General features: G+C 33.3%; 1 protein-coding gene across 1 annotated transcript; it reads left to right on the top strand.

Annotated features, from left to right (window-relative positions):
* Window positions 1–11,713: 11,713 nt before the first annotated feature.
* LOC109009813 (IQ domain-containing protein IQM2-like) lies at window positions 11,714–16,407 on the top strand. The gene is made up of 9 exons (XM_018990436.2): window positions 11,714–11,761; window positions 12,435–12,942; window positions 13,038–13,152; window positions 13,244–13,309; window positions 13,412–13,500; window positions 13,605–13,695; window positions 13,788–14,027; window positions 14,175–14,276; window positions 14,385–16,407. Exons 2-9 carry the CDS (start codon window positions 12,476–12,478, stop codon window positions 15,126–15,128), a joined length of 1,914 nt encoding a protein of 637 aa, XP_018845981.1. The 5' UTR covers window positions 11,714–11,761; window positions 12,435–12,475; the 3' UTR covers window positions 15,129–16,407.
* Window positions 16,408–16,478: the final 71 nt, after the last annotated feature.

The raw sequence follows: 16,478 nt of genomic DNA on the forward strand, positions 1-16,478 counted from the left end.
AAAAAAAAAAAAAACCCTCTAGCGTCCTTAGCTTTTATTCCGAAATAGCTCTTTTGTCTTTTTCTTTTTTTATTTTCCGTGTGTTGCCCAGCGTGTAAAACCAAAAAAAAAAACCTGTGGTGCTTTAATCCAAATTCCCAACACCAAGATGTTGGTGTCTTTTTTTACTTTTCCATACATTTTTTAGCCTATAAAAATAAAAAATAAAATTAGAAAAGAAATAAAATAAAATAAAATATAAATGAAGAATAGAATATAAAAAATATGTTGTGCATGAAAATGGACATTGTCCAATTAAATTACAAGTTATAAAATTAAGCATAAATTATGCTATTAACCAATTTGAATCACAACTCGAATTTATTCATCTTAACTATTTTTCCATCTAAAACCAATAATAATGTAATGAAATAAATAAAATATATTAGTTCTAAATGTATAAAATATGCAATAATTTAGCTCAATCACACTCCCCAACTAACTTTTTGCTAATCCTTGAGCAAAATAGTGAAAATTAATTGAGATGAATATTGCATAAAGATCGAAATCTAAACAAAAATAATCAAACACAATTAAGAATTCTCACAAAAGTGACACGTCACTACTCAACGGCTATACCCATCAAGACTATCTCAACAATCTTTCGCATAGAATTGAGACAAATGTCTCAGAACTCAAATGTGTGTATGGAGCTAAACTAGCTATGTGTTCCTCATTACTAGCCATGATTTGTCATATGATTTTTCAACCTTAAGATTAATCATTGATGATTCTAACTACCTCAAAATTCAAGAGACTAGCAGTTTTCACGCCAGCTCTATTTTTAAAGGTTGAACACTCAACCCTCAAAGTTTTGGATAACTGTTTCTAGCCCTTAATTTAGGAAAGTTCCATAAATCACCATCATCTTTCTTTCTTTTTTTCTTTTCCTTTCTTCTCTTTTTTTTTTCTTTCTTCAATTTCTTTCTTCTTCTTCTTCTTTTTTTTTTTTTTTTTTTGAAAAAGGCTCAGTAGTCCTGCAGTTTACTTTTCTTTTGTTAAATCAATGAACAGTAAATTGAGGAACACTACAAATGTAAGCATGTGCAAAATGTCCTTCAAAATTGTCATTCGTTCTACAAAAATCTCACCAAATCTCATCTTAATGAGTATAGCATCCCAGTATTTCAAACTACACATCAACAAAACATGATGCATAAAAAATCATGCTTTGTGCTCAAGTTTAAAAATAAATCTTCTCAAAATGATTATGCTCAACTACTCCACCAAGATGCTCAGATTTCACAAAATCTTCACATCACATTAATGCAATTTTTTTTTTAAATATGTGCACACATGCTACCCCCAACTAGTGAGAGACATGGTCCTCAATGAATCGAACGAAAGAAAACAAAGTGCACATGAATAAGTAAGCAAAGCAAAAAAAAAAATAAAATAATAACATGAAATATAAAATCAAAACAAAACAACAAATAAAATAAAAACAAAACGCAAGTAAAGAAAGCTGTAAAGGGAGAAAAAATCAAAATACTTACCTGGAATCTTGCATAAGCAAGATCTCTTCATGTGGATCAAAGGCAATCATAAAAGGCTTTAGACGTTGTCTGTTGACAATGAAGCTATTGCCATTCTTCAGATTGACAATGTCTACTGCACCGTGAGGATGAACCTTCTTTACAATATACGGGCCCTTCCATTGAGATTTTGGCTTCCTGGGAAAAAGATGCAGTCTTGAATTGTAGATGATCACTTTATGATCAGGGACAAGATGTTTTTCATGGATCTTCTTGTCATGCAAGGCCTTCTTTCGCTCCTTTGCCAAGCAGGAATTGTCGTAGGCCTCTCACTTTATTTCATCAAGCTCTAAAATCACATCAGCAACATGCACCTCTGACTTATCGCAATCACCAGATATCTTGCAAGTATTGAACACATTCATTTCCAATGTCATATTCCCAAATGTGAGTTTCAGTACTCCATTTCGACAATTTATCTGTGCATTGGATGGGCGCCCAAGCATGACAGACGCCTGGTAAATAGTAGTGGTTGGCTGCTGCATATCAAGAATTACAAAATCTACTGGATAGTAAAATTTGTCTACCTAAACCAGCACATTCTCAACAATACCCCTCGGCGCATTTGCTGATCTGTCAGCTAATTGTAGCTTGATGGAGGTCTTTTTTAGCTCACATAACCCCAACTGCTCATACACTAATTAAGTTCACACTACTCTCCAAATCAAGTGGAGCTTTCACATTGCGTGATTCACCAATCAAAATGGAAATGTGGGGAGAGCCGGGTTCTCCAAACTTCTGAGGAGTCTCGTTCAATATCAATGCACTAACTTGCTCTGTTAGGAGTGCTTTTTCTTTACATTCAGCTTCATCTTCACTGTGCACAAGTCCTTAAAAAATTTTGCATACGAAGGCACTTGTTGTATGGCATTCAAGAGTGGAATATTAATATTTACTTGCTTGAAGATCTCCTGAATCTTAGTGTGGTATTTATTCTTTTGGCTAGCTGCCAATCTCTGAGGATAGGGAACCACCGGTCGGTACCACATACTAGTTTCATTATCTATATTCACAAGCATCTTTGACACTGGTCTCACTACCTCTGGTTCTTTTTCAACTTCATCAGTATCTGTTACATCTTCAGGTGTTGGAGTAACTACTTGTGTGTCCATATACATCTCTGGTCGGGAAACTTCCTTTCCACTTCTTAAAGTATGAACGGTTTTCGCTTTCTCAAAAACCTCCCCTGAGACATTATGTACTTGCTGTTCTTGTTGCCGGTATACTTGAAGATTAGGCTAAAGCTGTGCTGGAAATTTTCCTTTCTCTTGAGTGCTCAATATTGTGTATATTTTATTGATGGTACCCCGCAAGTCATTTATGGTATGAGTGTTTTAATTGTTTGTGTTGGCCTGACTCTGCATGAATTGCTGAAGTGTATTAGCCATCTGTGTCATACTGTCGTCTAGAGACTTCTTCACAGATGATGGAGGTTGAGAACTCTGTGCAGCTACATGAGGCTGAAATCCTGGAGGTGCTACAAAAAGATAGCTTTGAGAACTCTGATATGACTGATACTGGTGCTGAGGAGCAGCCTGATGAAATGGCTGCTGAGAAGGTGGCGGAGACTGGCCAGACTGATCATTCCTCCACCCTGGATTATATGTGTTGGAGAAAGGCTGATTTTGTGCTCTGTTTACCCAGTTCACTGATTGTATCTGCTCAAAGCCACTTTCATGAAATACTGGCATAATCAGACAATCTTGGGTCTTGTGATTCGAATAAGTGCATATAGAGCATGCCTCTACTATTTTCAAGGCCTTCACTTTTTCTATCTCTATGACATCTAATCTTCTAGTCAATGCAGCTATTCGGGCTTGAATGTCTATGTTCTCCTTAAGCTCATAACTGCCCCCACCAGCAATAGCCCTTAGTGGCTGTGCTGTCAATGAAACTCGATCAATTCAAGTGTTCCATTGTTGTGCGTTTTCAGCAAGATAGTCAAAAAATAGCAATACTTTATTAGGTTCCTTGCTAAAGAATTCTCCATTGCACATAGTCTGAACAAATTACTTGCATTGTGGAGTGAAACCAGTGTAAAAATAATTCACCAAACTCCAGGATTCAAAACCGTGATGTGGACAGATGTTCACTAAATCCATTTTGTGCAAGAAAGGAGCGCAATGCTTGGACTCAACCCCATTGTCTAAATAAAATTTTTTGATTTTGTGTTGAAACTGGTTTTCAAGCATTGTCTTTAAATGAAGGAAAATAGAACTCACATTTGATATTTTGCAAAGAGGGAAGAACCACGTGTACTTTGTGAAATGGTCAATGAATATTACATAATATTTGTAACCATCCACAGAGGTAAAGGATGCAAGACCCCAAACATCAGCATATATATATATATATATATATATATTGTAAAGGATTATGGCTGATAAGCTAAGTGGTTCTAAAAGGAAGACGATGACTTTTATTGCATTTGCACAAGATACAAAGATTTGTCAAGGAATAATCCTTAGCTAAAACATGTAAGAAATTTTGATTGACAATTTGAGACACAATAGTAGAAGTTGGATGACCTAGCCTCCGATGCCAATTGTTGAGTGAGACACGTTCACCTGCTAGCGCAAGCGGTTGGGATGAACTTGTAGCAACTGGTATTTGAAGTGGATAAACACCATCTTGACATCTACCTCGAAGGAGTGTCATTCCCGTGCTCCGATCCTTCACAAAAAATTCAAATGAGTGAAACTCAAGAAAGATATTGTTAGCTTTTGTAAAAGAATGCACATAAATAAGGTTTTTATGAATTGAAGGAACACATAGAGTATCAGGTAAATTGAATGTGCAAGATTTGGAAGGAATTGACACGGATCCAACACATAACACGCAAACCTGATCCATCCCCTATAACCACTTCATCGGTTCCATCGTATTCAGAATAAATAGATAGATTTGATAAGTTTGAGGTTATTGTGTGGGATGCTGCCGAGTCCACCAGCCACTTTTTGTCCAAGGCACCTCCATTGGTTGCACAGTTTGCAGATGGTGAGCCTTTGGTGAATGCAGGACATTGCTTGGCTGTGTGACCTTGTTCAGCACATAGTTGACAGGTTATAGGTGGCTTTCCTCCTTTGTCTCGCTTGGAATAACGTTTGTCACCATTGAAATTTCTCCCTTACTGTTTTTTGTTATGGAATTTACTTTGATTGCTACGGCATTGAGTAGAGTTGGCTGTTGCAACTAGATTACTAGTAGCAGAGTCCATTCTTTTGAGATAGGTTTCATGACCAACGAATAAATCATGAAGTTCTTCAAAATTTAGAGGGTTTTCTCGAGCTCTAATGGGCGCCACAATATCCTTGAATTATGTCCCTAATCCATTGAGAACATACAGTGCGATGTCATCTGGCGAGAGGGGTGCAACAATTACTGCAAGTTCATCTGCAAGCATTTTCACAGATTGAAGAAAATCACTAACAGATCGATTGCCACGCTGTATCAACGTGAGATCCTCCTTAAGCTGCATAACTTGAGTACGAGACTTGTTGGCATACAAGTGTCGAAGTCTCTCCCATGCTGCATGGGATGTTGCAACAGATGCAATTAAGGGCATCACAGTCTCAAAGACTGAGGAAAATATGGCATGAAGTAGGAGTTGATCATGCCTGTACCATAACTTGTATGCAGTTGATGGTGGCGAACTGAGGTCACCGTGAGACGAGCAACGAGATGTGCCGTCAATGAATCCCATAAGATCGTATCCAATGAGAAGAGTGACAAACTGAGCTCGCTATGAAGGATAATTGGTAGGGGTAAGCTTCAAAGGAAGTTGGGTGCTGGCATTAACAGATACCAGGGGCTGTTGTTCTGTCAAAGAGTTTAATGGAGTGTTGGATACTGGAGTGTTTGAGCTGTCGGAAGCCATAGGATCGAGGAAAAAATTTTACAATCTCGTTAGATAAGAGAGCTATCTGATACCATAAAGAAGATAAATAATTGATGAAAATTGATTCAATTGTATTCATGTGTATCCGTTGTATATATACAAATTATTACAAATGTAAATAAAAAAGGAAAGAATATAAATATAAATTATTACAGTTTACGTTATTCTATAAATGGAAAGATATATATACAAGTATTTTGGCCTAAAATCATGTAAATAACCGACGACAATGAGCCGTGATGATCTGATATTATTTTGAGCCATTATCTATAATATATAATACAAATTCATTATAAAGATGTATAGAGCAATGTGGATGCTCTTTTAACGGTCAACACGTCCGATTATATTTGAGTTGAGTCAGAAAAGGTTGCTGCGCTATATATATATATATTGAAAAACATGGCTGACCTTTTCAAATGATTTTACGCATGAGCTGTAAAAGATAGAACAAGATCATGTTGATCTTTCGTACCCGGCCATCAAGAGTCGAGATGATCAAGAGTGCATGTAGGTTGCTTAATTGACAAGGTCGTGCGTGCGTGAGTCACGTACGTCGACCTTGGAAAGACTTGCTCCGCAAGCTTCTTAATTGGGTCTTGCGCGCCAAAGAAGGAATGATTAATTGATCTAGACTTCCAATTAATTCTAGTAACACCCACACCAAATTAATTAATTAAATACTTCTCAACTAGTTTTTATTTTCTACGTCAAATTGGTACTTCCGTATGTAACAGGCCACCTAGCCATTCAGAATTAATATTTTTTTATTTTTGAGTAACAGACAATCATGAGAATTAAAGCTAGCTAGCTAGCATATTATTAATTACTTTGTAAGAGTACTACTACTTTTGCGTTTTCTTTTCACCTGAAACTAGGTTTTGTTTGTTTTTAAAAAATATTTTATTTTATTTTATTTAATTATTATAATTTTTTTAATTCTTAATATTAAATAAAATAAATAATTTAATTTTTTTAAATCTAAAATAAAAATAATATTAAAAAATATATTTTAATAATATTTTATTTTATTTTTTAATTTTAATCTCAATTAATCTCATCTTATCTTATTTGTAAAAATAAACGAGAAAGGTCCGATTTAGATTCATAATTCATCTCAACTCATCTCACTACTATTTATCAATTTTAATTTATAAATTTTATTACTATTCATAATCCATTTTATTACTATTTATAATTCATCTCAATTCATTTCGAATTTAAACGAGACTACTTTTACCTTTTGATTCTCGGACTAAAGTACGTACGTAGTAGTACTGCCACACAACACGACGTACGTACACATGAAAAAAATTAATTCATGTTATTAAGTCCTAACATTATATTATATGTTTTGGAAAATACTACTTTCACATAAAATTTAATACTTGTACCGAATTATTTCTTTTTTAATTTTTTAACTTAACAATTAAAAAAGTGTTTTTTAATGAATTTATGAATTCTTTTATTTTTTTAAATGCTTAAAGAATTAAAAAAAATTTTTTTTGACAAAAACAACTTTTTACAGAATCGATAAAATTTTTGGGTACATTTAATATCTATAAAATGTAAAAATAATATGTTTTTTTAAATAAAATTAATTAGTTAATAATTTAATATACATGAGTAAAAAAATAAATTTTAACAAGCATCATAATGATAACAAAATATTACATTAATATGAGTAATATGAAAATTAAAAGATTTTGAATAGTTTTCTTAATAAAATATATGAATTGTAGAATTTAACCACACTACTCAATGACTTAGGAAGTACTAAAAAAAATCATTTTATCTAAATGATTTTAGTTAATTAAGAATATTATGAGATTTAAATTATATTAAAAATTTTAATTATTTATAGGATTTTATTCTCTTAAAAATATTTAACAAAATTTTATTTTTTATTTAATGATAAAATATTAGTATTTTATAAATTAAAGTTGAATTTATATTTTAATTATTTATTTTTAAATGAGATATATTGGTACGTACGTAAACCATAGACGGAAAACAAATTAATTAAGTTAAACAAGACTCGCACGCAGAGACAGGTACGTATAAGTCGTATATATTATTATTATCATTTAATGAGGCCATAGGCTTCCAGCTATGTGGTCTCCAGCTAGCCATGTTGTTGGGTAAGGGGTTACCTAGCTAATTAAATAATTTAAATTTTCCTGAATTTTTAGCTTTAAATTATTAATGCATGCAATTAAGCATATATATATATATAATTAACTATTTCTGATGAGCGTATTATATGATACTCAGCTGCATGCATTTTTGCTACATTTTAAATAACAATATTCATGCGATCGGAACTGTTCATAACAATGAGATCATCATCCTCGATCTACAAAATTAATTAATTAGGGTTCCCCTGTTATAAAATCATCATAAAGCTGGTCGAGTACTAGTGGCGACTGCGAGCGATCGATCGAGGGATTAAATAAAGTTTGATATTAGAGAAAATATCAAACATATATATATATAGCCTCGATCGAGATCGATCCATCCATAGTGATCATGTTGGTTCAGGGGGTTGACCAACCAGTAGTACGTAGATCGATGTGGTTGGAAGAAAACAGCTGCCATGCTTGTATGCTCGATCTGGACTCTGGGGATCAGTGGGGACGAGGATATTATATTTTTTTCTGGATTAATGGCTCACTTATATGATCCACGTTCATGTCAAAATTAATTAAGTTTGTTCCATAGATTTATATATATATATATATATATAGTTTACAGATCATTAATTTGTTTTGTATTTATCATGATGATCTTTTTCTGATGATCAATTTCAAATTCGGATCTAGATCTGTTTTTCTAAAAGAAAGAGATCAGAGTTTAATTAAGAATATACAATTAATGTTTGATTATATATATGATCATATGATCATTTTTTATAATTTGGCGTGCATGACTACTTTCCGACAGTACATATATATAGTTTTATAATTTCTAGGTGTTTTCCCCCCGGCTAATACGCATAGTACGTGCTGCATGCTGCATGTACGTACTTTCCAAAGTACGTAGATGTAAATTACTTTGATAAGATCAGCAGCCACACGTCTTGATTAATTATATATATAGTGTTCATACAATTATAAGATTTCGATCGATGAGGACATATATATATATATACATGTATGTATATATTTATATCATGTAGGTTAAAGGATGTGAAAAACGACATATATAATTATATTAATATACTCACTATTAATTTGATGATACATAGATCAGCTAGCTAGCTAGGGATCGATCGATGGATTGCAGAATTAGATCAGAATTTCTCATATATATGCTAAATTAAATGGTACTGCACGGATATATAAGCTAGAATATATAAGTTTTTACAGTATTGTTTATACAATGTCAGATCAGTGAATAATAGTGCAAAATTAACTTTGTTTCTACATGATCATCATGTGCACCATTTTTGTGTTTTGTTTCGTGTGATCTCAATTAATTAGCAGCGCGCAGTACGTAGTAGTAGTAGTACTGCTCATGATCAATAAACTATCCATGCATATATATATATATATATATATATATATATATAAATCGCTCATTATGAATAAAAATATTATCTTGGACAGACATGGATCATCATGTATGTATCTTCATGATTAATTCATGTATCGAAGTCCTAGCTAGCTAGCTTCAATATTTCTTATATATGACGTGTGATTTATTTATTAAACTAAATATAATTATGAGTGGTTTGAATTCAGAAATGAGTTGAGATGGATTGAGATAGTTTGTAAATAGTAGAATAAAAGTTGAATTATTTATTATATTTTGTGTGAAAATTTAAAAAAATTATTTTGAAATTTAAAAAATTTGAATTATTTATTATATTTTATGTGAGAATTTAAAAAAATTATAATAGTGAGATGAGATAAATTGAAGTGAGTTAAGATAAATTACGAATACAAACGAGATGTTAATAGTTAGATATTAATCTTAAAGGAGTACTGCTTTTTGAAATAATAATATATCAAACCGGCCCTATTTAATTTGGGACACATGAAGTCAACTGGTAGGTCATCCCAGAAGATTGCATGGAAGTTTCGAAGACCTTCAGCTTTGATCAGTATTGTCCAATCATCATGTACATATATGTTCAATGAAGGGACATTGCATTTGCTGGCAAACTAATTCGAATTCATATTCCATTCCAACAACTCATGTCCATACAACACACTCCACCTATACATGCCCATTACATCATGGAACGTCTTTACTTCCGGCTCAAACGTCGTCCCCTTTCCCAGCAAATTAAGGTATGAAATAAACTTATAAACTCATTTCAAACTGATTCTTGATACGATCTATTATTTTATTAATTTTTTTATAATAAAAAGTTAAGCTCATCTTAATTTAAAAAAGTTAAATCATTTTAATAGGATTTATAAAATATTACTATTTATAACTCATCTCATCTCAATATTTAATCATCATAGCCTTACATATGTGCATGTGTGTATATATATATATATATAATTTTATGAGAAGTGTTACATCAACAAATGTATTTTTATAAAAATAAATTTATAAATTCATATGGTTAGATGTGAGATATCAATCTATTTTATAATAAAAAGAGTTTTAAAATCTAATGTATTACATGCATGAAATTACGTCAATTTATAAGTTTAATTTGATTGAATTTTTTTATAGACCAAATATTTTTCAAATGATGGATGACGGTTAATATCTATAGAGGGGATTAATTTAATCATACTTAAAAATGAATCTTGCGAGCTAAGTTACGTTAGCTGTGATGGAATCATGAGTCGAATGACATAAGCAGTGGCGATTGAGAAGCTGTCAAATAGCACTTGTTTCAAGCTAATATCTATATTAAGCATATGATGTAAGAGTCTAAGACGACAGTGAGGTTGACTTTTTAAGAGAGTTGATCATTTCCGAGAAAATCATGCATGTAATATTCCTCTGCTTTACCACGAAAACGGAAGAGTAGTGCGGTGCAAGCTAAAGCATTGCACATATTTATCACTCAATTAAAAACTGCCCATTTTCAAGTCAAAAAATACATGCCTGCTTATTTATGATTGCATTTAGATAGTAAAATGAGATGAAATGATTTTAAATACGTTAAATAAAATATTATTAAAATATTATTTTTTAATATTATTATTATTTTAATATTTAAAAAAATTAAATTATTTATTATATTTTATGTAAAAATTTAAAAAAATTATAATAATAAAATAATATGAGATGAAATGAAATGAAATGATATGAGATAATTTCTGTATCTCCATACTAGCCCTTAATGCCCCAAACTTAAATCTAGTGGAATCAATGACAAAGAAAACAAATATTAGATTTCAACTTAGCAAATCGCAACAAATTTTTAATAGATAAAAATATAAATACAACAGTATTTTTTGAAGGGTAGTGATAGGTTAACATTCTATTTATAATCAATTTTTAAATATAATAATACTTTTTATTATATAATTGTATACAAATTATTATTTAATAATAACTTTATCATTTTCCAAAAAAAAGGGAAATAGCTACGCCCTTTAAATTAGGACAGGTTTGGTAACTAAAATAAAATATAAAATTTTCATCTCATCTCATCTCATCATTACACACTTTTCAAATCTCTATATAAAATATAATAAACAATTCAACTTTTTCAAATTTCAATACATATTTTTTAAATTTCAAAACAATAATAATATTATAACATAATATTTTAAACTTCAAAACAAAACACAAAATTCTTATCTCACCCCCCCAAATCTGCCCTTAGTCCTCCCCACGTGGTTGGAAAGTAACAACCTCTCTCTCTTCAGTTTTCACTACAAAAACACAACAAAAAAATCCTACCCCGCCCCCTGCGCTATATATAATACAATCACCGTTTAGCCTTGAAACTGCAAGTTTTGTATAGACGGGGAGAGACAGAGAGGAGGAGGGAAAAAGAGGAGCAACTTTCTTTGCAATATTATCCAAAGCCAACCCTTACCAAAAGCAATAAAAAACAAAATAAAATTCTCACCTTTCCATCAAATTCGGAGTTCTTTTCCATTAATATACAACACACATTTGTTGGTTCTCTCAGTAATCCTAAATTTAAGGTATCTCTCAGTAATCCTAAATTTAAGGTACAGCCTTTAATCATCGTTTGGTTTTAAAGCTCTTTTCTTCCATATTATATATATATATATATATTGTACTGTTTTGTATCCTTTTCTTGTTGTGTCTGTTTGCAAGATCATACAGAACCCACTGCAGAATGGTATATACATTTGTATCTCTGCATTAGCCTTGCTGTTATGCCATTTTGATGAAATGCATGTTCTGGGTGTTTTGAATTGGATTTTAACAGGATGATATATGTTGATGCTTTCTTTCGTAGATTCCTCTCCCCAGAAATGGTTTTTCAGCTGATGGGTCTTGGAATATTAGTTAAGCTCATTTAGAATAAGCTTTTATCCTATTTGTATGAAATGGGTATTTTCTGTTTTCTGTATTGGTTTTCGGTTTCAAAGATACGTGTTTGTCTTTCAATAGGAAAAAAAAATAAAAATGAGAAGCATTTTTCGGATAGTTGTTTTTGCAGATACCATGGACTTTTCTAATTGGCTTATCGACAACTAATATGTTCGGTAGCAAGCCATTGCTCCCCTAGTTATATCAAACATTGAAGGTTCTACCTTATAGACAATGCTATTAGGAGAGAGTGGGTGTTTTTTGGCTTTTTGCCTTTTCAGTCAATTACTTTCAAACCCATTTGATTTTCAACGTTATCGATTATCTATTGTTATTTCCATAGATTTTGTGAATTTAAGCTCGTATTGACAGCAACTTGCTCTAATCCATTCTTTGAGATGTTTGCCGTATATGATAAATAGTCTAATATGTTTCACTTCGATTAACTTCAATTCATTTTGTTTGTTTTGTATTGACAGGAATCTGGTTTTATTGTTCCGAAGACACCTTTCCTCATCAAATGGGGATTTCTTTTTCCTGCCCATTTGCTGAATACAGTGATGTGCAAAATGGCTTAGAATCTATAATCGTCAAGTCCATCAGTTTTTGGGATGACGAAGTCAAAACTCCTGTGCGATCTGTCACTTTCAACAGTGGAGATTCTGAACCCACAATATTCAAAACCTTGAGTTCTGGAAATATAGCAATAGAAGCATCGGTTAGAGACAAAAGTATAAAATTGGAAAATATGGCCTCAGTCAAGGCTCCACTGGACAAAGAACGCATGGAATCAAACAGCAAACAAAACAAAGTAATGGATGATCAATCCCCAAAATTAGATGGTCAGGTGGGGATGGTCCAACCATTACCAATTTTGGATCCCACCAACCCTGAGAATGTGGCTGCAGTGAAGTTGCAGAAAGTGTACAAAAGCTTCCGAACCCGAAGGAAGCTAGCAGATTGTGCAGTTCTAGTGGAGCAGAGCTGGTAGACATCTGGTTTGCATGCACCAATACTGTCATTTTCTACAAAATTCTGATGTCTTTCTATTTTTTACTAATTAAATTATGTATTGATTATAGGTGGAAGCTCTTAGATTTTGCCGAACTCAAGAGAAGTTCTATATCATTCTTCGATATTGAAAAACATGAATCTGCCATTTCACGATGGTCGAGAGCAAGAACCAGAGCTGCGAAGGTAAATTCCAAACTGTTTGCTACATGCTATATGCTATGTTTTTATGTTCTGTAATTTATTTCCAAGTTCAAGCATCTCTTTTTTACTGCAGGTTGGAAAAGGTTTATCAAAGAATGATAAAGCTCAAAAACTCGCTTTACAACACTGGCTTGAGGCTGTAAGTCAATTGCGCTAGAAAAATGTTTTAGTTTAAGATTTATATTTTTCAGTTTTTATTCATCAGTCTTTACTGATTTTGATGTTTATTTATCTAAAACAGATTGATCCACGGCATCGATACGGACATAATTTACACTTTTATTATGATAAATGGCTTCATTCTCAGAGTAAAGAACCCTTCTTCTACTGGTAATATTCTTTAAACAAAATGTTTTTGCTTCACTACTAGAATTTTGATTTCCGATGTCAAGAGCTTGGATTTGAATGTAAATATACTGATTATGGAAATGTAGGCTGGATATAGGAGAAGGGAAGGAAATAAATCTTGTTGAAAAATGCCCTCGATCAAAACTTCAACAGCAGTGTATCAAGTATTTGGGTCCGGTAGGCCTTTATTTCTTTACTTTATATCTTTTTTTTGTTTTTTTTTTTGCCCTACTTAGTGAGATCCATTTTTCTTTTCATTGTTTTTATAGATGGAAAGGTTGGCATATGAAGTTATTGTGGAGGATGGAAAGTTCTTCTATAAGCAATGTGGGAAGGTCCTTGACACGGTCGGAGAAGACAAAGATGCTAAGTGGATTTTTGTTCTAAGCACATCTATGTGCATGTATGTTGGTAAGAAGAAGAAAGGTGCTTTCCAGCATTCTAGCTTCTTGGCCGGAGGAGCTACATCTGCTGCTGGGAGATTAGTTGTTGAAAATGGAATCCTAAAGGTATAGCTATTGGATCAGAGCTAACTAATTCTTGTGGTAAAGTAGAAGAAACTCCGGTAATAAAAGAATTAAAGCTAATACATTTGTACTTCCTTTTAACATAGTTCCCATTATCACCAGTCTCTTAATAATGGTTTCTCTCGTCAGGCGGTTTGGCCTCACAGTGGTCATTATCAGCCGACAGAAGAAAATTTTAAGGACTTTGTCTCCTTCCTCGAAGATAACAAAGTGGATCTCACAGATGTAAAGGTAAAACAAAAGGGCTTTGTATTCTTTGAAAGTTATGATCTTTTTTCCCCCTCATAGATAAGCATTAAAAGCCAATATACTGAGGATTTTATTTTCTGTTATACACAGATGAGTCCTGTCGATGAGGAACTTGAATTATATAGCAAGCAAAGAAGCAGTGGTCATCTTAGAAGTTCATCTGAAGAAGACTTTACTAAAAAGTTGAGTGGCTTCGATTATGAAGAGACCTGTGCTGAAGATTTGACTCAAGAGAAAACTGATTCAACAGAAGAAGAGACGACCACTGCATTGGAACTGCCCATATCAAGCCGGTTATCTAGCTTTAGAAGAAAATTTGGTAACCTCGAAATACCGAAAAGGAATGCATTGTATGAGAGGTTGGACAGTGAAAAGCAAGATTTTGGACCATGTCTGAACAGTTTACCTGCAGAATCTCCTGGGAGTGGTCATGAAACAGCAGAAGAAACATTATCTTCAGGACAAGATTACTTGGCTTCAAAGCAGAACTTGGGTGATGATCAGCCTGAAGAGATCGAAGTAGAAATCATTCCTGAAGAATCAATTCTCAAAAGGATTAATTCACATAAAGGAATGAACTCATATCAATTAGGGAAGCAATTGTCCTGCAAATGGACAACGGGAGCTGGACCCCGCATTGGCTGTGTAAGGGACTATCCCTCAAAGCTCCAGTTCCAAGCTTTGGAGCTAGTAAACTTATCTCCAAAAAGTGATGCCCTTTCTAGGTCATGTTTGTTTCGACTCGTTAGAGGGCTGAGCTCTAGGGTATTGACGCCAAGAAGTTCTGGTAGGGAAAATGCTCCAACCACTCTAAAAACCGATCACCGTTCGTGAACACAATCCTCCTCCCCATTGATTAGAGGAAATAAGTAACTGCAATTGCTAAATGCGATGAGTAGGATCAGGAAATCTGTTTGATCTATTCTTTTCTGTGAATATATAATAGATGATATAGGAATTCTTTCTCACTGTTTTCATTCAAAATCACGTATACATTGTTCCTTCATCTTGTATAGAAGCAAAATATTGTACAATTTTGTGGGGTTGATGCCCTTTTAATACAAAAGAAGATAACATTTTTCCCTAGCAGTGTTTATTTCTGAAGTCATCAAACACTATGGTGTTTCTGAGCATTCTCAGCACTGAATATAGATAAATTTCCTTTGGGATTTCAATTCCGATACTATGGTGTTTCCGAGTGTCCTTAGCACCAATCTATTTGGTTTCACTTCTCAACAATTTGTAGTATACGTGGTGTTGATTGAGTAGGATTAATATGAGCTCCATGGATCCCCTGCCCTCAAGGTTTCAAACTCTGAACTGAAGAGAGCTCTAACTTGCAGGCCCGCCCCACAAGACCAAATGAAATGCTGGCCTTGCAGTATTATATAAGAATAATGCGGCTATTAGAATCCGAGCCAAGGTCACGTATTCATTCAATATCGGGTGGTGCTTGTTTAAATGAAGTCCTGTGCACTTCCATGTCGACCCGAAACTCCACCTTCCCGACTTTCACAACTAACGGGCTTTGTATAATTGTTCTTTTCTCGTACAAATCAAATACTCTGTTTGTAGCTTAGAATCATGGTGGAGCAGCGCTTTCACCCGTCTCGTCTGAGGCGGTAAGGCGGTGTGGAAAACTGAGAATATTTCTGCATGCATTGACATGTCTACATAAGTTTACGATGGAGAAATTTGTTTATAGTGGCATTCTGATCTTGCGGCCAACAAAAACAAGAAATTCTTGTTTCTTGGACTGCTGGATGAATGTAAGAACGTCTAGTCTACATAGATGGTGACTAGGTAACAAACGACAACGTTTTGGCACTCACGTTTGTCATTTTCAGGTGCATGCTATAATTGATATTATTAGGCTTTCCAAGTAGATACTTTTAACTTGAAAAAGAACATATAGAGATTCAAATGCTTGCTCATGCCAAGAACTGCAGCAACTTTCATGCTTTTACTTAACAAAAATATATAGATACAACTAGTTTACAGCTACAGAAAATAGATTGGTAATGAAAAAAAAAAAAACCTTTTGATTTCTGGGTAGGAAATTTAAAAAAATTGACAGGCATTGAAAATAACGGAAAGTAGTTAAGGCAGCAAAATGGCTTGTCCTTTATTGCTACAAAGGGTAGTTCATTCATTTCCACTCACTACTTACACTCAATTCTTACA

This window comes from Juglans regia, chromosome 5, assembly GCF_001411555.2.
Source record: "Juglans regia cultivar Chandler chromosome 5, Walnut 2.0, whole genome shotgun sequence".
In the NCBI taxonomy this organism is placed as follows: domain Eukaryota; kingdom Viridiplantae; phylum Streptophyta; class Magnoliopsida; order Fagales; family Juglandaceae; genus Juglans; species Juglans regia.

Excerpts from the sequence above, each read along its gene's own strand:
- LOC109009813 (XM_018990436.2), top strand. The coding sequence starts at position 12,476 with ATGGGGATTTCTTTTTCCTGCCCATTTGCTGAATACAGTGATGTGCAA. Across the intron at positions 13,501-13,604 it reads AAAGAACCCTTCTTCTACTG|GCTGGATATAGGAGAAGGGA; the intron begins GTAATATTCTTT and ends ATGGAAATGTAG. Across the intron at positions 13,696-13,787 it reads GTATCAAGTATTTGGGTCCG|ATGGAAAGGTTGGCATATGA; the intron begins GTAGGCCTTTAT and ends TTGTTTTTATAG.